This window comes from Plutella xylostella, chromosome 22 (assembly GCF_932276165.1).
Source record: "Plutella xylostella chromosome 22, ilPluXylo3.1, whole genome shotgun sequence".
In the NCBI taxonomy this organism is placed as follows: Eukaryota; Metazoa; Arthropoda; class Insecta; order Lepidoptera; family Plutellidae; genus Plutella; species Plutella xylostella.
The window spans coordinates 3,850,730-3,869,186 of NC_064002.1; the positions used below are offsets into that span (position 1 = coordinate 3,850,730).

Consider the following 18,457-nt stretch of genomic DNA (forward strand, 5'->3'; position numbering starts at 1 on the left):
TAAAGGTAAAAAGTGTGATTGTTTTCAGTCCTGTTAACTTTAGAATGGAAACCCCTGCTCAGTTTTCTCCGCTTTCTCTGGTTGTTTTGGCCATATCTTGGTGATACCTTAATCGATTTTGTATTGAATCATCTTGTTTGAAAGCTTATTAGTTGACCATGTTTTTAAGCTGAAGTGCACAAAAAAATGTCATATGAAAATCTTTTTTAATTGAATTTATTTGTTTTTGCGTTTTGAATATTTTTTCAAAATGTTTAACTATTTTGAGGTATTATGTCTAATTTAAGTCGAATAATGCACATTTGATTATTTTAATTAGTTTATTAAGGTGTTACTTATGCAAAACAACCAAAAAAAATTTTGAAATGTGGCTAGTTTTTTTATTTTCGGTTTTAAGCATAAAATTTTGGCAAAAAATTAAAAAAACCTTAAATATTAAATATCTTAGAAATGGTTAAGTTTAGGATAATGCATTATTGGGTTTAATCGACTGGAAATGCCTTCCTCTATCACCTCCTGAAAGGATCCGGTCTACTTACCAATAACCCTGTATTTGCTTGGAAGTTCGGTGGTTCTAAACAAACAATTCGTTATGTTCGGGCTATAAAGTGCGCCGCCAGACATTTGGGCTGACAAATTGCCGGCCGTATCGTTAAGTTTCTTAATCATACCTATGCCGATGATTCATTTGTAGCTGCAAGGTCTTATGACAGTGATAAAGGTGAGACCGTTTTGTAAGTTACAGATTTATTTCTCTGATAATGGCGACTAGATTCCATAGATAGTTGTGTTAATTGAATTCAATTTCAGATATACAATGTTAGATTTGTACTCTTGGGCCTATTCATTCTCCATACTTGCGGCATAACGAGAGCTTATTCAATCGATAAATTTTCTTTAGATAAGCTAATAAATTGTATTTTAGGAGTCACCCATTTAAAGCGAATCAAAGAAATGAATTATCTATGTAGGTTGGTAATTTGAAATAAGCAATATACATTGTATATAATTCTAGGATTGAGCCTATTCTTTATCCTTATTTGTTATTAAATACTGGGCTTAATCAAGGAACAAAGCTGGAGCGAGGCAAAAGTACAGCCGAAGATAGGGGGTAGTGGCGGACGTTAGTGGAGACCATTTGTACCTCTGGGTGCCATAGGACTGCAACAACTTCTCTGAACCCAACCCTTACCTGTTACCTACCCCTGTTGCGTATTTTCAAAACACTATATACCATTTCCAGATGAACGGCAACGACAACTCAAAGAGCATAGTGAACAAGCAGTACAACACCCCCGTGAACATGTACAGCGAGCAGACCATCGCCGAGACGCTGTCCGCGCAGACCGAGGTGCTGGCGGGCGGAGTGCTCGGGTCAGTGTGATGTGGATGATCTACTATCCTTTTTATATATTTTTTTAAAATAGGTTACTGGAAATTTCATGAAATTCACAAAAATACCATATATGTACTAAATTTGGGACTTCAGCCATAAAAGTTTGTCGGTCTATGTGCCGAAATCCTGAATATTTTGATACATATCAAAATGTTTATATTTCTATTTAGACGTTCAATTCGGTATTATTTTAACAATATTAGGTAAAGTACTTCAGATAGCCACTTGTAAATAGGTTCTACAGAAGCCGTCAGACATTTTGATAACATGAAAACAGTGTTCAAGTTATCAAAATGTCTGACGGCTTCTGAAATCTCAAATTTCATAGGTACTAGAAATACACTTATCTACTAAGTAATTTTGTAGGATTAGGAAATTTTATATAAGCCCCCATCATGTCACTATGTTTAACAATGCCTACTCACTCCGTCCTCTCCTTCGATTCTCATCTGCAAGAGGAATGACCCTCTGTGACGTCATTGCACACAACTCCTTATGTATTCTATACCGATGAGTGCCAATAAACAAAACAAAATGTAACGTAACTAAATATCCTTTTGTTGACAGAGTGAACTTCAAGAAGAACGAAAAAACTTATGACGCGGAAAAGAGTGCCGTGTTTAAGGTCTTACAAGAGGAGCAGAATGACCCCGAACCAGGTATAACTGACGACCGAAACCATTTCTCGGTTCTGTTTAGGGTGGATCTTTATCAGTGATTCAATCTGATGGAGGATCATGAGGATAATGTAGCCTCTACATTTTTGATGAGATAAGAGTAAAATCTGAAAACTATACTGTAATTATTGGGCTGATCATAACTGCAGAAAATCCGTTGGGAGATACGACTATGTATATGAGGATATAGCGCTGAAACGTGGTTGATTGTATACCCGTATATACCTACTTTGGGAGAAACCTATGTTTAACAGTGATTTTTGTCTATACATACAGATAAAGATCCACCGTGTAAATGTTAGACCCTGATTACTATTAAGTTACAATAAGCCCCCCACCAATATCCACAATTACCTCCCATCACGACTTCGCTTGTACATATTTGTCATATCTGCTCTAGTCTGACTGGCTCCGTACTTTGTTCGACGCAGACTAAATTTAAACCAGTGTGTCGAAACGTTTGGCGTGACCTAGACGAAAGCCAAAGCGAAGGATTTTTTGCAACACTGATTTTATTACGACATACGATGCACTATAACTGTAACCATTGGAAGACATCTGTCGTCATCTTTCGCTATCATCTAGGGTGGTTTTATTAAACTAAAGTGCATAGCAAAAACTGATATGTTATACCTAATTGGCAACGTAGAAGTGGTGTCCCACGCCCCGAGCGGGTTGCGGCCCGTGGCGGCGCCAGTGACGCGGCCGGACGCCCCCCTCAACACCGGGGGCCTCCCGCCCGGACAGAACATCTGCGAGGACTGCGAGCGACTCATCACGTAAGGACAACACGTCGACACGGTCGCAAACTGTCGGGACAAGTCGCTAATTGTCAGTTGCAAGGTCGTTGGAGGTTTCGGTTTCCGGCGTCGTCTCATCAAAAGCATGCTCCATGCTCCCACCCCCGATTTGTTAACAGTTTGATGGAAGCGGAACGTTAGCGTCTACGTTTCGTTGTGCATTTACTGGATAGTCTTGGCGAATGAATTACCTGTGTCAACTGAAAATACACAGTTGTAGTTCATTCGTCAGTGAATAAACGACGAAACGTAGTCGCTAACGCACTTTGTCCACGGCAGAGCCGTCGCACTTTTACTCGCGAGCGAGCGTGGCGCGCGTCGGGACGCCGTGTGCGCTGCGGCGGGGGCGCTCGAGGACCCCCCGCGCGCCCTCCGCGTCCCCCGCGCCCCCGCGCGCCGACACCGGCACGCAGACACCTGAACCGGAGCCTCAACTGCCGCCCCCGCCCCCCGCGCCGCCCGCGCAGCCGCCCCTGCCCGTCGGAGTCCACCAGGCTCTACCCAGCGGCCAGGTGGCACTCGGCGCCCCCCCGGCCCCCGCCGCCGCCCCCGACGCGCCCCTGCCCGTCGTCAACGACACCCCGTACTGCGCCGAATGTAACAAATACATTATGTAAGACGCCGACGAATGCCTGACGTGTTTGCTGCCGTGTCGACCTGTGCACCTGTTTAGTTGTACTCTCTTATAGTTGTGCTATGAACTGTTCGTGTATTTAATGTTTTCGTAGCGCGGTTCCGTTTTCTATTAGTGTGAATTTCATTGAACGACCATGTATAGACTGAAATGGAACCGCGTCATCTTATGATTCTACTGCAGTGCAAGTGTTGTAATTTTGTCATGTTTATATTTATTGGTATATATTATAATGGGTGCAACACCTGCTCTGTACGTTGTCTATACAATGATCACTTCATTTAATTTTATTTCATCTACCATCTGTAATCTTCAAGCACCGAACGAATGAACTCGTAGACACTCATACAATCATTATTATAATTTATTACCTATTTATTTTATTTGAGCATGTCCTTAAATTGTCGTGCCTGCCCGGTAGATAAAATAGATGCGCCCAAGCCCCTGATAAAAATCCGTTTGAAAACAATTGGCATTTATTTAAGGATAGACCTCAAAAATCAATTCGAAAGTGTTTTACAATATTGGACGGTTTTTGTCGAGAGGGTTAGTTGTATACACCGAAATATCTGTAAGCATGAATCAGGTATACACCTTCTATGCACACCATAAAGGTTGACTGGAAGAAATCGCGTTTAGGCGATAAGTCCGTCTTTGTATATATATACTTGTATTGTTCTTTCTTGTACTTGTTAACTTTTACTTTAAACTGTGTAATTTGTGTATACATACAATAAAGTGTTTAAATAAATAAATGTCATACATTACGTAATTATATACCTATTGTTTTACATTATGAAATTTCATCAGAGTCACTAGCCGTAGGCAATTCTCTGCCATCGATCGTAGTAAATTAATAAGTATAAAAATAATAAAGTACATGCTTCGCCAATCGAAAAACAATAACATTCAACCAAATCATTACAACGACATTGAAAACTATTTGCTTTTCAAATGGCGGCCTTAATAAACACCTAAACAGTGTCACCCCACTCCTAAAAACCACCACTCCAAAACTAACCTCATTCCCACCCCACAGCGGCGTGTTCGTCCGCATAAAGGACAAGAACTTGCACGTGGAATGCTTCAAGTGCGCCACCTGCGGCACCTCGCTCAAGAACCAGGACTACTACAACCTCAACGGCAAGCTTTACTGCGATATTCATGCCAAGTTGGCTGCGCGCGCGCACCCGCCTGCCGCTGGCCTGGAGCCTGTCACTGTGCCGCCGTGAGTAGAATACTTACCTAGTTTTTTTAAAATAAGTTTATGGTTTAGTTAAGCAGGGTTAACTAGGTAACAGTACGTTCGGACCTATCCCGCTCGTATGTAAATACTACAACCTGAACGGCAAGCCGTACCTAGTTTTTTTAAATAAGTTTATGGTTTAGTTAAGCAGGGTTAACTAGGTAACAGTACGTTCGGACCTATCCCGCTCGTATGTAAATACTACAACCTGAACGGCAAGCCGTACTGTGATATTCATGCCAAGTTGGCTGCGCGCGCGCACCAGCCTGCCGCCGGGCTCGAGCCTGTTACTGTGCCGCCGTGAGTAGTGTTTGAATAGATACATTTTTATTTTTGGCGACGAGGTAAAGCGACGTTTATACAACTCAAGGTATGCTCGGTCTTAGGACATACATAACGAGTAGAGGCCGAACAATCAAACGCGTATGCGTACTCTCATCGTGTAAACCGTGCTTGATGCTGGCTGTGGGCCTTCGATGTACCCTAAAAATTGCTATATTACATATAAATTAGAAAGTATTTAAGTATCGAACTTGCTGCGGATCTCATTTTGAAATCTCCAGTGATACAGATTCGGGATGGACACCCGCTCCGGGTATCCGCTCAACGCAAATACACTCATATTAATTAAACTATTTCTGTATACAGAGGCGGTCGCGTGCCCAGCAACGCGTATTCAACTCCGCTGCCGCCTCTTGCTACCAACAACAACAACACATACAGCAACGGCTCCTCTTCCATGTTCAGCGTAAGTAGTAAACACTTTATGTATTTCTACTAGGTATTTCTTGCAAGTCATTATGTGCATAGACTTTTTCAATATAAACAGCGTTTTACGCCAGGAAGCTAATTATCACGAGACAAATCCCTTTGGTGTGTGCCTGGTACTATAGTAGTTTAAAAGCCCCACTCTTTTCACTTCTTCTTATCGTGTCGACGACAAACCAACTATGTCGCTATATAATACTCTTTTCACTTACAGCCTTCAAGCAACGTGTCCGGCCCGAAGCCGTTCGGCTCGTCTCTCGGCTCTGCCTACTCGCCGTCTCTCTCTCCGCGCTCCGCCCCCATGTCGCCCGCGCGCCCTGCCGCCGCCCCCGCCCCGGCTTACAACCCGGCACCCGTGGCCGCCCCGGCATACAACCCGGCGCCTGTTTCCGCCCCGGCATACAACCCGGCGCCTGTTTCCGCGCCGGCCTACAACCCTGCGCCCGCTCCAGTCACCAACAGTAAGCGAGTCACTTTTGCTATCTAATTTATTGTTGTAGCCTGAACTGGCTATCATAATAGCCGTAGTGTAGATATATTAAGTCATTTTACGAAAAGGTATAGATTTCAATACTTTAATATTTTTTAATTTGTTTTATGATTGTAAGGCGGATCTAGTCACTACGACCTTTCTAAGGTATCCTCTGGAAAATTCCTGGATACTCGGTAGCTATGTTACTTATTTGATTTTAAGGAGGAGTTACAGCATTTAGGTTGATGTTTCTACTTTTTTACGTTTACTTATGTACTTACTTATTTCATATTTATTTACAGTTTGAGTGTAGGAATTTAATTTCATATCTATAATTTTTACTTAATATTACATTCTAGTGTCCAGTGCTTTGGTTCACATAGGGGACTGTGAGCCAAGTTTTATTAAACTTGTGATCATCATCAGCTACTAAACTACCTCCGATACTTTTTATTAAAGAGCAGTTTCTGTTATTGGCATCCAATTTTATTTTATACACATAATTACAATGAATTATTTTTCTACAGAGAGGCCTGTTTCCTTTTTTAAAGGTAATCGGAATTATAAATAAGAGTTAAGCTTCGCTCAGCTAAATATGACTTTATCAGCAATGTATTATATTGTCTATGCTCTGCAACGCTAGACGCAAGCAATCGATCAACAGTAGTTGTAATAGAAGCTATAAATTTAACTCTCCTAGCAATATACATTTGATAGGAAACATATCCTACTAAGACTAGTATAATGTTTCTCTCAGGTGCTATATCAGTGCCCTAACTGCAGTCTTATTTATACAGCACTTTGAGCTTTATTCACACTAAAATTACTTACTTAGTAAGCTTTTCAACTATTCTAATACGTTTTTCATCTATTTCTTCCCACCCATTTTTGCCACCACCCATCTACCTAAATTACTAACAGACAAGCCCAAAAGTGTTGTGTGGCCCCCTACGAACCCCCTTGAAGGCGAAGTTTCGAAGATGCCAGACGCGACAGATATGACGGCCATGCCTAGCCCCGGAAACACAGAATCTATCATCCAATCACTTTGCTCGCAACAAAAGATGGCCGAGACGGCAGTGACTTCTAGCCAACAAATGATATCAAGCCAACAAGTATCCTGCTCCGAACAGATATCATCCGAGCAACAGATGCAGATTATGTCTTCTAGCCAGCAAGTGACGTCTGGTCAGCAGATGATGTCTAGACAGCAGGTGTCAAGTAGCCAACAGATGTCGTCTAGCCAGCAGATGAGTGAGATGCACATGACGAGTTCTTCCTACGGCATGGTCTCGGCCGCGACCACCACGGCGCAGACGCAGGCGCTGGTGCAGACCGTGGCACGGCGGGACGCCGGCACCGTGCAGGCCTACTCCGAACACAAGTCGGAGAAACAAGCCTCCACCATGTACCAGTCACAGACGAGCCAACCGATACAAAACACCTACGAATCACGACCCGCCGAAAGCGAACAGTCCATTAAAACTGAAAAAGCCTTCGTAGAAGAACAATCATATGTCACCAAATCTGAACAAATCGTGTGCTCCAGCTCTAATGGACAAACTAGGGTAGAAAAAAGCGCAGATAATGAGAAAATTGAAACTACCGCTAAACAAGCATTACAAGAAAAACCACCTGAGCCAAAGGAAAATATAAGCGCTGAAATAAAAACAAAAGAAACAACCGCAAATGAATATAAAATATCAGAATCTCGAAAAGAGAGCTTTTCAGCTACTACTACCAAAGAGTCCGCTGTATTTGAGACTAAATCTCAATTAAACGAAAGCGATGTGGCTGCCGCTATGAAACCCTCTAGCGAAATACCGAACACTATCCCTCGGGGCTTTGTGGCCAATATGATTGATGGCCTCACTACTGCTTCTGATAGGCCGTTTTCACCATTGCCAGCTCCGGTTGCCCCATCGTTAGATTCGTCTTTCAATGAGCCCGCACCCGTCGCCCCTCCCTCCCAGCCAGCTGAACCAGTAGAAGTTACTCCTCCAACAATCCAACCCCCACAACTGCCCCCGGCGCCCTCGCCAATGTTCGCCCCCCAACCCAAGCGAGGTGTCTCCCCGATACCACCTTTAAAAGCATATAACCCACCTGAAAAGAAAGACGAACCGATCCCTATGCCACCCGAAACACAGCCGTATATCCCCCCTGATTTTAAAATAATAATAGAACCAAAGGTGTCGAAGGCGGAGCGTGACGCGGCGTCGTCTCCGATGGTGGACGCGCTGACCACGGCGCCCGAGCGGCCCTTCACCCCCGTGCGCACCGCCATGTTGTTAGAAAGGGGCTCGCTCAAAGACGCCCTCACCACAGCTCCAGAAAGATCATACAGCCCACTACCCTTCAACGTGACTAGCCAGACTAGCCAAGTTTCCACATCGATGCAGTCGTCTACGGTGCAATCCACGTCCTCGCAAATCATAAGGCCCATTGCAACTCAAACTACGACCCAAACGATCGAACAAGTTCATTCTGAATTTTCCACAATGCAGAATACTTGTAAATTGCAATCATCTTCTGATATGTCGGCGTTCCGGCCCGTGGCTGGCCGCCAGGTGTTCCCTCCTCCGCAGCCAGAGGACTTCTGCAAACTAGCCAACTTCCCTCCGATCAGCAATGAGTTAAAAACTAGTTTCGAAAAAGCTACCAAAGCCAATCAACAATCAGTTGTATCAGGCCCACAAGTTTTCAAAGGTATGACGGAAACCAAATCCAACTTCGAAAAATCATCTCAAATGAGAAAAGATAAGACTCTTGCCGAATCAAAATCTTCTCAAATGAGACAGGAAACAACCATGGCCGAATCTAATTCTTTCCAAAGTTCTTCAGTTTCTACAACCAGTATGAATACTCAAGTATTTTCTTCTGTTAAAACGGCTCAAAGTTTCTTTGAGCAGCTCGATAAGAAAGAAGAGATGTCATCTGTTGCTGTGAGGTCAAAAGCCGGCTTACACAAGCCCGATAGTATTCCGACCTATCAGAAAAACTTTGATCAGCTGTTATCGCAGAGAGGCATAACTCCGGAGGTGTGCAACGCGCCGGCCATCCTGCAGCGGCCGGTGACGCCCACCACCGACCCGCCCGCGCGCCCCCGCGACCGCTCCCAGGAGCCCCGCGCCGCCGCGCCGCAACCACCACCCCCGGCACCCAAGCCAGCTAAACAACCTTTCGAACAGCCCCCTGTATACTTCCATAAAGATTCCACCCCAATTTCTATGACGTTCCAACCAGTTAATGACGAATCTCTTCTACGAATCTCTCCATCGCGTAGCCGTCCAAACACACCCAGCATGATAAACAAACCGGCCCCTATCATTCCGCACTACCAGATGAATTTGATCGGAGTTGAGCACCTCGCTCCTGACACCAACATGTGCTACACGCCGTCCAGCCCCGAGGGCGCTCGCCCACGCCCAAGCCCAGGTCCAAGTCGCCGGCGCAAGGACCACCACCAAATCCCCTAAAGGCTCAGGCACCGAGAATCAAAGAAAGCACTCCCCAAAGAAACACAACCCAGTCTTTACTTACGAAGGCAACTCACAACCTTCGAAAAGAACACGAAATGGCACAAAAGGGTTTCCAGAGCAACATAGAGGTTTTCAATGCATCAGGCGCAAAGAATTGGGGACAAACTCAGCCTTCAATTGTTCAAGAACAAAGAATGTCCAATGTTGGCTACTCGTCTGAAAATTACGAAAAGGGTGACTTAAAAATAAAGGAGGACTCAATGCTAAATCAGAATTACGGGCAAAGGCAAATGCAATCACATGACGTGACCGAATATGGCAACACAACAGTTCAGTCCACCAGAAAGACCTTCGAGGAATTCGAAACTAGACAGTCCGCTCAAGTCATCGAAATTCGCAAAGGGGGTTCATCCACTGCATCCAATCAGCAAATCGACTGTAACATTCGCCCCTCCACTATTAACCCGAAGCAAGTGTTTCCGCCACCTGTCATGAGTGCTCCGGCTTCCCAACAGAGTTCATCTGTTAGTTCTAACCAGAATGTAACCTCTAGTCGTGAGACTGTTCAACCACATCCTATGACTTCTGGTGCTAACCAAGGTCCAGTGTGTGATCCTACCCCGTCGACAGGTCCCAGTGTAGGGGCTCAAGGCCGCGGCAAGGCGTTCGGGGTGTCGTCAGCGCCCAAGCGCGGGCGCGGCGTGCTCAACAAGGCGGCGCTGCCCGGCTCGCGCGTGCCTCTCTGCGGCTCCTGCAATGGCAACATTAGGTGAATGACAGACACGAGTGACTGGTTTCAGTGTTGCATGGTTTTAGAGTGTCACTAGGTCTTGTTAGGTGTTGTGTTACTGTTGTAGTTTTACACCCCTGTGCCGTTAGACTTTAACTTGCTTTTAACATGTTTTCATTGATTGTTATGATTTGTTCTAACAGCTAACGATATGCCGAATGTCAGTTCACCGCTGAAACCGGAGTTCAAGAGTCCTGCTGAGGAGCGTCTTATCAGGAAAATGGCCAAGATGGCGTTGAACGGTTACGAAATTGGCATCCAGAGGAAGATAAAGCCAGCGAACCACATCCAGTCCATGGCGGACATGATCCAGGACACGGTCGTCACCAAGCACCCGCTCAACGCAGACAGCCTGTCATCTAGCGACAGCAGCCGGGAAAGCACCCTCAAAAAGCCACTGAACAAACATATCGACAAGACATACAAAACACCTGACCACATACAAAATATCGGTGATAGGATCAAGGATACAATACTGAATAACCACCCGATGAACTCCAACTACACAAACGGGTCCATTCCTCCGCCGCCGCCGATCCCTCAGACACCGATACCCACCACCGTGGCGCACAGTACCCCCATACATTCCGTCATCAATGATATACTGAAACGTGCAGAAGAATCACCAAAAGAGTTGAACTACTCTCTTGACAACAGCTACAATAAATCCTCCGAGAGGAACGGCAATGGATATGAAGACTACAAGAAAGAAAACAAATCAGACAACAGTTTCTACTTAAACACCTTAAAGAAAAATAATTTCATGGGAAAAGTAAATGATCATAGTGAAAATAATACACCTAAACAAGAAGCTTTCAAGCCGGACCATAAAATTAACAACGGTTATTCCAACACGCTAAACAAAAGAAAACTGTTTGAAAGGCAAGATAATATATCCAATGGTAACATGGATAATTCTAATACTGTAATATCAGACAAAACTGACACCTACATGAACAATTCTAATTCATACAAAAACATTCCCACTTCTAATACTGTGATAATGGACAAAACTGAAACCTTAATGAACAATTCTAATTCTTACAAAAACATTCCCAAGAAAACAATCAATGATGAAAATGATATCAAAATGTTTACAAAAGATGAACGTGAAGTAAAGACAAATCTTCTGAATACTTTACGAGACAATACCTTGTACAATTACAAAACTTCGCCTAAGCTAAATGGTACAAATGGCATCGGTAACGGAATGAACGGTGGTTATAAACCATTCAACGGTGATAACACTGAAAAATACAACGAGCGTATAACCCCGCCAAATGGGACCGCTAATAACGATGAAACTGAATCTGTGGTGAAGCGACGACCGAAGAAGACTGACCGTAATAACGAAGGGAAGAGAGACTCGCACATAGTGGCTCGTCCTCTCAATACTATGACATCAGAGGATGTAGCTGATGGTCTCTACCCGGTGTGCCATGTTTGTGACAAAGCTATAACCAGGTAACCCAGCCTCTTAGTAACTCTATATTATAGTTCTTCAAAAATAGCTTGATCACTGTGCCAGATTGCTTAAAATTTGAGTGATTTATTTGGCAGATTATTTTAGACCAATTTATAGCAGTGGCAGCTGTCACATAGGTCAAGCTATATTTAAAAACTATAACAACAATACATTCCCATGTAAGAAAAATTATTACTTTTGAATGGTTTTGATTTGTAACAGCATGCTTGTTCTATTAACTGATTAACTTTGACCCAACAACCCCTACTCTTGATGAATATATAGCTTGTTAAGCAAACATATTCAAGCTTTTATCCGTTGTGAGTACAAAACTCGTTTGAAGCCTTGTAGTAAGGAGTCGCACTACTTCGACCCTTTAATCTCTATTTAAAACAGTAGTTACCTACGTCTAGTACACATTAGATAGCTTACAAAACCTAGAACAGTTTACATTTACTTTCTGCCATACAATCTTCAAAAGTTTTACGATGATATCCGCTAGAGGCGCCACTTTGTACCAACGCAAACCTACTCTTACTTCTACTTACACGTGACCTCACCAACACAGGGGTCCGTTCATAACCGCGCTGGGCCGCATCTGGTGCCCGGACCACTTCGTCTGCGTCAACGCGACGTGTCGCCGCGCGCTGCAAGACATCGGCTTTGTAGAGGAGAACGGCCAGTTGTACTGCGAGTATTGCTTCGAACAGTACATCGCGCCCGCTTGCGACAAGTGCCATGGGAAGATTAAGGGCGTAAGTGTTCAGGGCATTATACAGGATGTTGCGAAAAGAATATACGCCAATTTTGACATTCTGATTTCATTTTCGGGCTTAGATAATTATAACATGCTGCACACGCAGGTTTCGGCTTAGTATACCCTTTTTGGAGCACCCTGTACTTCATTGTGAATAAACAGGAGGCGGTAATGCGCGTCTACTGTTTGTCACCCTGGCGAAAGGATTAGCCAGTCAGAATAGCGTCGGTCGCTGACGGCCCAGTTTGCGCCGGTATACATACATACTTATAAAGTACAGTTGATACGTCACAACGGCTCAATTCGTACACCACATTGGATTGTCCACCCCATGGTCCCCATGTGTTTAATTTAGGTGAATGACACTGCTGGAGATAATAAAGCCCAGCATGGACTGTTTCACTTACCATGCTTACCAAACGTGGAACCCACAATGGACAACATTTCAAAAAACTAAAGCTGCTATAAATCGAAAACCATTTCGAGATTTAGCTCTAAAGGACACAATAAAAAGGTTTTTGTATTTTTTGGATGTATCATTTTCGAGAAAATCATAAAATAGTAAAAAAGTGCTGATGACGTCATGCATCAGGTGCAATGCATTTTGATGATCAAAGCCTATAGATTTAAAAACAAAGTAACTGTCACTTTCATTTTTGATTGAATTTGACGTTTTATCGTGACGTTGTTGTTTATTTGGGTCATTTTCATTAATTCGGTTCTGACACTTTCTGACAATTTTTTTATTTATTATTAACAGATGACCTCTATATAATATGTCCCAGAGCATGCCACCGCCTACACAGCTGAAAAAATGCTTCTGCTTATTTTTTTACATGATAAGTACCTACTTTCCATCATCAGAAATATCAATGTCATTTGAAAATGACCCATTTGTTGGTTGGCATGTAAACAAAGTTTAAATGTCTTTTGTCAGTGTCATTTGTGTTTTTTTTCGAGACACAGGCAATAGACAAAAATAAAAATTGAGCCTAATATGTGACTTCACTTCCGGTTTTAAAATAATTAACTTTAAAGTTAAAAATAACATGCAAAAATTAATGTATATACAAAATAAAAAAATACGAGTCCACTAATTTTCTATAATCTTTCCAAATAGCTAATAAAAATATAGGGTAAAGAAAATGAAATGTTGTCCATTTAGGAACACATAAACTCTATTTTAAACGTAACATTGATAACATTTTTCCCAAAATTTCAGGATTGCTTGAACGCTATCGGCAAGCACTACCACCCGGAGTGTTTCAACTGTGTGTACTGCAACAAACTATTCGGTAACAATCCGTTCTTCTTAGAGGATGGACTGCCTTACTGTGAAGCAGGTAAGTGGAAAAATATAACGAGTTAATTTCTGCAGGAACAGGATTCGTTTCAGTGCCTTTTTGCGTATACAGGGTGTTAGAAAAAGGCGCATGTCAAACGGGGGTGACTCCGGTGGTCATTCTAAAGAACAATGGAACATAGATAGAGTACCTACTCTTTATTTGTACACCAAAAAGAATAGTAAAAATAACCAGATGTAACATAATTAACGTAGGGTTCAAAATGCGGTCGTATAACTTAAAGCGATCTCTGCCAGACAACCTTTTCTATTTTATGATATCGTGTATTTGTCACAATTTTAACACATCGTACAACAAAAGTTGTTCAGAATGACGACTAGATTCACCCTCTTACGGCTTCCCTTTTCTCACACCCTGTACAAGCACCTCTATACAATGACCTCTATGCTTGCAGACTGGAATGAGCTGTTCACGACGAAATGTTTCGCGTGCGGTTTCCCTGTGGAGGCGGGCGACAGGTGGGTCGAGGCGCTCAACAATAACTACCACAGTCAGTGCTTCAACTGCACGGTGCGTATGACGCGAGCCCTACTAAATACACACACACACACACACACATAGATACATACAGGCCAGTTGTCGACCCGAATAGTTGAGTTCGAAATTTGAAATGTGAAGTAGGTGATGCATTGAAGGTGCAGCTAATTTTACTCTGTGATCATAATATAAAGAAACAATTGAAAATGGTGGACGGGCTCATGCTTTCTCGGCTTATTAGTATAGCAATCTATACCTACTCCTTTCTATTCCCACATATGTGGCAGCAACGGCCGCCATCATCAGATTGTTTCTTTATGTGCGTGTGAAATGATTTTATTATTTAACAATGAAAATGAAGTAAATTTAGCTGTTTTCAATATTTTACTTACCTCCTCATTCCAGATTTAATTAGATTAATTATTGGGGGCGGCCATTAGTCGACACAGATTTATTGATATTTCAGTAATCCCCACACGTTTAAAATTTTTTATACATTAAAAATTACTTTACTTATGAAGATCTCGTTAGGGATAAATAAAATAGTCAAAACTGTTGATGTGTACATTGCCATTCGTTGTAACAGGTTTACTCGAGTTTAGGAGAATGATAATCGATTTATATCCTCTACCCATAAACATAATTGAAATACCTACAACATAACAATTTAATTTTCATGGGAGATTTAATTTAACTTTACACTTTATACATATTTTTCTTTTTCACGCAGTCAAAAAAATTAAAACGTAATCTACGCACAATCATTGTGTAAAAATATTACGACTCTACATATATACAACTAGTATAGACATTGATCATGAATACACTCACATTGAATTGATATCCCATAATTAACAACAATCCTTTAGTTACTGTGTGTCTCCTTTTCTTAACATGGATAATGTAAATAAATTACAACATGGTTTGTGAACTTATCAAACTTCCCAACTGACTGGAAGTCCGTGTTAAATAGTTTTTTTTACGTAGAATTATAGAATTTGCACCATCTGGTAATCGAGCAATTTATGAATTTATTTATATGTAGTTTTGGCTATTTTATCTTTGTTATACGTTTTTTAGAACATACTATTGTAGCGCAGAAATACTTCAACAAAACTGACCATACATTTGAAAATTTAATGTTTCCCCTACGAACTATGTGTTTGACCCGTGTCGGATCGATTTCAGGTGTGTAAAAAGAACCTCGAAGGACAGAGCTTCTTCGCTAAGGGAGGACGGCCATTCTGCAAACTGCACGCGCGCTAGGAGCCCCCAGATCATGTACCACTCCGACACCGTCTACTCGACCACCACGTTCCGCCCCGTGTCGCCCCTCCCGCGCCCGCCGCCCGCCCCGCTGCCGCCCCCGCCGCCGCCGCCGCCGCCGCCCGCCACGCCCTCCCCGCAGCGCTCCAGGAAACTGGAAACGCCCCTCCACTTCGAGGGAGGGCTGTTTTCCGACATCCGCAGCACGGAGGGCAAGCTGCTGAGCAAGGTGACGGTCGACCGCGTGCACAGCTCGTCGCGCCATGACGTCACCGAGTCGCCCGGGCCCGCGCCCACCGCCCGCGACTACGTCGATGACGTCACCAAAACTGAGACCATCACTAACGAGGACGTCATCAAGATCAGGTTCACCCCCGTGGTGCCCGAGCTCGACGTGCCGCGGCTGCTCACTCCCTCTCAGTTTATCCCATTGCCGCCGCAGGTTGAATACATAAAAGACGACTTTGAAGATTTACAAAGTTACAAAATGGTCAACTCGGTGTGCAAGGGAAATAAATTTGAATCTGATGCGATGTGTGACCGGGAGAAGAGCGTGGACAGCTTAAGTAATATTTACAACTTTGAGCCAATGATACGTCCTCACAGCCCGCTTGCTAACTTTATCGTGCCGGAACAGCTAACTAAGATTGATGAATATCTACAAAAAAGTTTGGACGAGCATTCAAACGACGGTGAAGAGCGGACGATGTCTCCGACGACCGAGGCGAAGCGAGGGGAGGCACCGGCTGATAACACTCTACTTCATAAAGAAAGTAACATACACGAACAAATCATTCGCTCTGAATCCAAGAGTATGAATGTGTCTAGTTATCAAGGTAGGGACGAACCCAGCATTAATAAAACAAGTGCTGTTAAAACGGAAGAAAAATACGACCCTCCGGCGGAAAAATTCGATCGAAAAAGGAAATCAAAAGTAGACAGTGCTAATGACAAGAATACAGGAGTGCTAAGAGCTATTTATAATATGCCTATACATTATCACGCAATAATTTTGTGCGTTTTATTAATTGTATACAATCTTGTTTATCAATATATTAAGCAACATTGTCAAGTTAAAAGTAAATAAATGATATTTAATGCAATTAATGAAATTACCGATTAGTCAGTTTACTATATTACATCCTAGTCATAGTGTATTTATCAAAATTGAGATTTAGGTATCCTGTATAATGTCTTCCAAGGAGACATTTTATATATTTTTTGTTTATAGTTTTATATATTTTTAAATCATAGTGTTAATGAGACACGGGACATTACTAGAAGATGTACATAATCACAGGTAATCTTTTGATTGTTAGCAATTAATTGATATAATTAACAATGAAATGCTTTTAATGCCCTGAAGATGTTAACTTGCAAAATCGCGACTCTGTTTACAGGTTATTTATTCTAATCAAGTTTTAAGGCTTTGTATACAGCTTCCGGAATGTTGCAGTTAAGCAGTTACTAACATTTAGTACTTAGCAATTAACAAAGTGTGAACATGTCACACATTGGATTCAAGTCCAAGGGAGAACATTGGATTAATATTGGTGCACCAAGTGGTTAGGAAGTGTATACCTAATTAATAAAATATTCATAAACATAATTGGATAAGAAAGTACTTTACTTGTCTACAAACCTGTATTTATTAAGATTTGTAAAGGTGGTATCATCTATATGGGTAACTGTTTAGGCATTTTATACTTTTTGGGATGAAGAATTACTAAATTTTGTAATAAATATATAATTACATTATGTAAGATAAGTTTAAAAGTCGGTGCAGAGATGTACCTCTGCCTATCCCGTAAAGGAACAATGGCATGAGTGTTTTTATGATATAATCGTAAGAATTATTTATTTAGAATTATTGACCATAATTAGTAATTACCTACACATCATCTATTATTTATAAGAATATTTGAGCTTAAATAAAATATTTTATTTTATAGCTTTTTTCATTTAATAATAATAGTTAAGTATCTAAATATATTAGCTCTCTGGAGTTTAAAGGTTGGAAATTGCTTCGGGTAAGTACCTACTACATGTATGTCATGAGAATCACACACTTTATGCTATCCGGACAGTTGTGGTGAGGTAGAGCCATAAGTAGGTAGTTACAATCAGCTTATTCACTTCTTTGGGTAGAGCGGCGGTGATCGACTGGTTAGCTGAACATGTAACTAGTCTAAGCAGAGCATAGCAAGCACTATCGGTGGGTCAAAATCTTAACTTCGATATTTAGGTTCCAGTGACTGTTGGTGAGGCGAAAATAAACTATAAATATACGTAAGTATCGCATAGTGCACTGCAGTGGACTGGAGAGATCATGATGATGCTCATTTATAAGGAGAGCACGTTAGTACGGGCAGAATGCCAGGGATATCATTGCGATTAGGTATGTGATGCGTGCACGTAAAGAGACCATTAAACATAAAATACACATAAATTTTCAGATCATGCAATTTATGTAATGGATGATAAATGAGTTGAAAACAAAATACACTTCCGAGAAGAATTTGTAGCAGGCAGGTGCAAATATACTTACATACCCACCATTAAAATAAGGGAAGGACTCATGCTTTGTCACTCTAAATTTTATTGTAAGTCTATTTACTATTTATGCTCCTTCCTAAGCTGACGGCCGAATGGCGTAGTGGTTAGTGACCCTGACTACTGAGCCGATGGTCCCGGGTTCGATTCCCGGCTGGGGCAGATATTTGTTTAAACACAGATATCTGTTCTCGGGTCTTGGATGTGCCCGTAAAATGGCAATAGGCCCGCCCCCTATTACATTGGGACTAACATAACACTCTGGCGAAAAGTGGGTGCAGCAATGCACCTCTGCCTACCCCGCAAGGGA

At 42.2% G+C, this 18,457-nt stretch overlaps 2 protein-coding genes across 3 annotated transcripts in view; both read left to right on the forward strand.

The window, feature by feature from the left end:
* The window catches only part of LOC105391359 (PDZ and LIM domain protein Zasp), a 107,308-nt gene extending 89,765 nt beyond the window's left edge, over window positions 1–17,543 (forward strand). Inside the window, exons 11-15 of one of the 2 annotated variants that reach the window (XM_048629281.1) lie at window positions 10,106–10,244; window positions 12,299–12,485; window positions 13,710–13,830; window positions 14,246–14,361; window positions 15,517–17,543. In XM_048629281.1, coding sequence (XP_048485238.1) covers window positions 10,106–10,244; window positions 12,299–12,485; window positions 13,710–13,830; window positions 14,246–14,361; window positions 15,517–15,594 — 641 coding nt within the window. In that variant the 3' untranslated portion in view covers window positions 15,595–17,543. The remainder of the gene's footprint in view (window positions 1–10,105; window positions 10,245–12,298; window positions 12,486–13,709; window positions 13,831–14,245; window positions 14,362–15,516) is intronic. The other variant, XM_048629277.1, reaches the window with a different exon arrangement.
* On the forward strand, window positions 6,759–10,112 carry LOC125490337 (PDZ and LIM domain protein Zasp-like). Its single transcript, XM_048629288.1, has one exon. It carries the CDS (start codon window positions 6,974–6,976, stop codon window positions 9,470–9,472), a length of 2,499 nt encoding a protein of 832 aa, XP_048485245.1. The 5' UTR covers window positions 6,759–6,973; the 3' UTR covers window positions 9,473–10,112.
* Window positions 17,544–18,457: the final 914 nt, after the last annotated feature.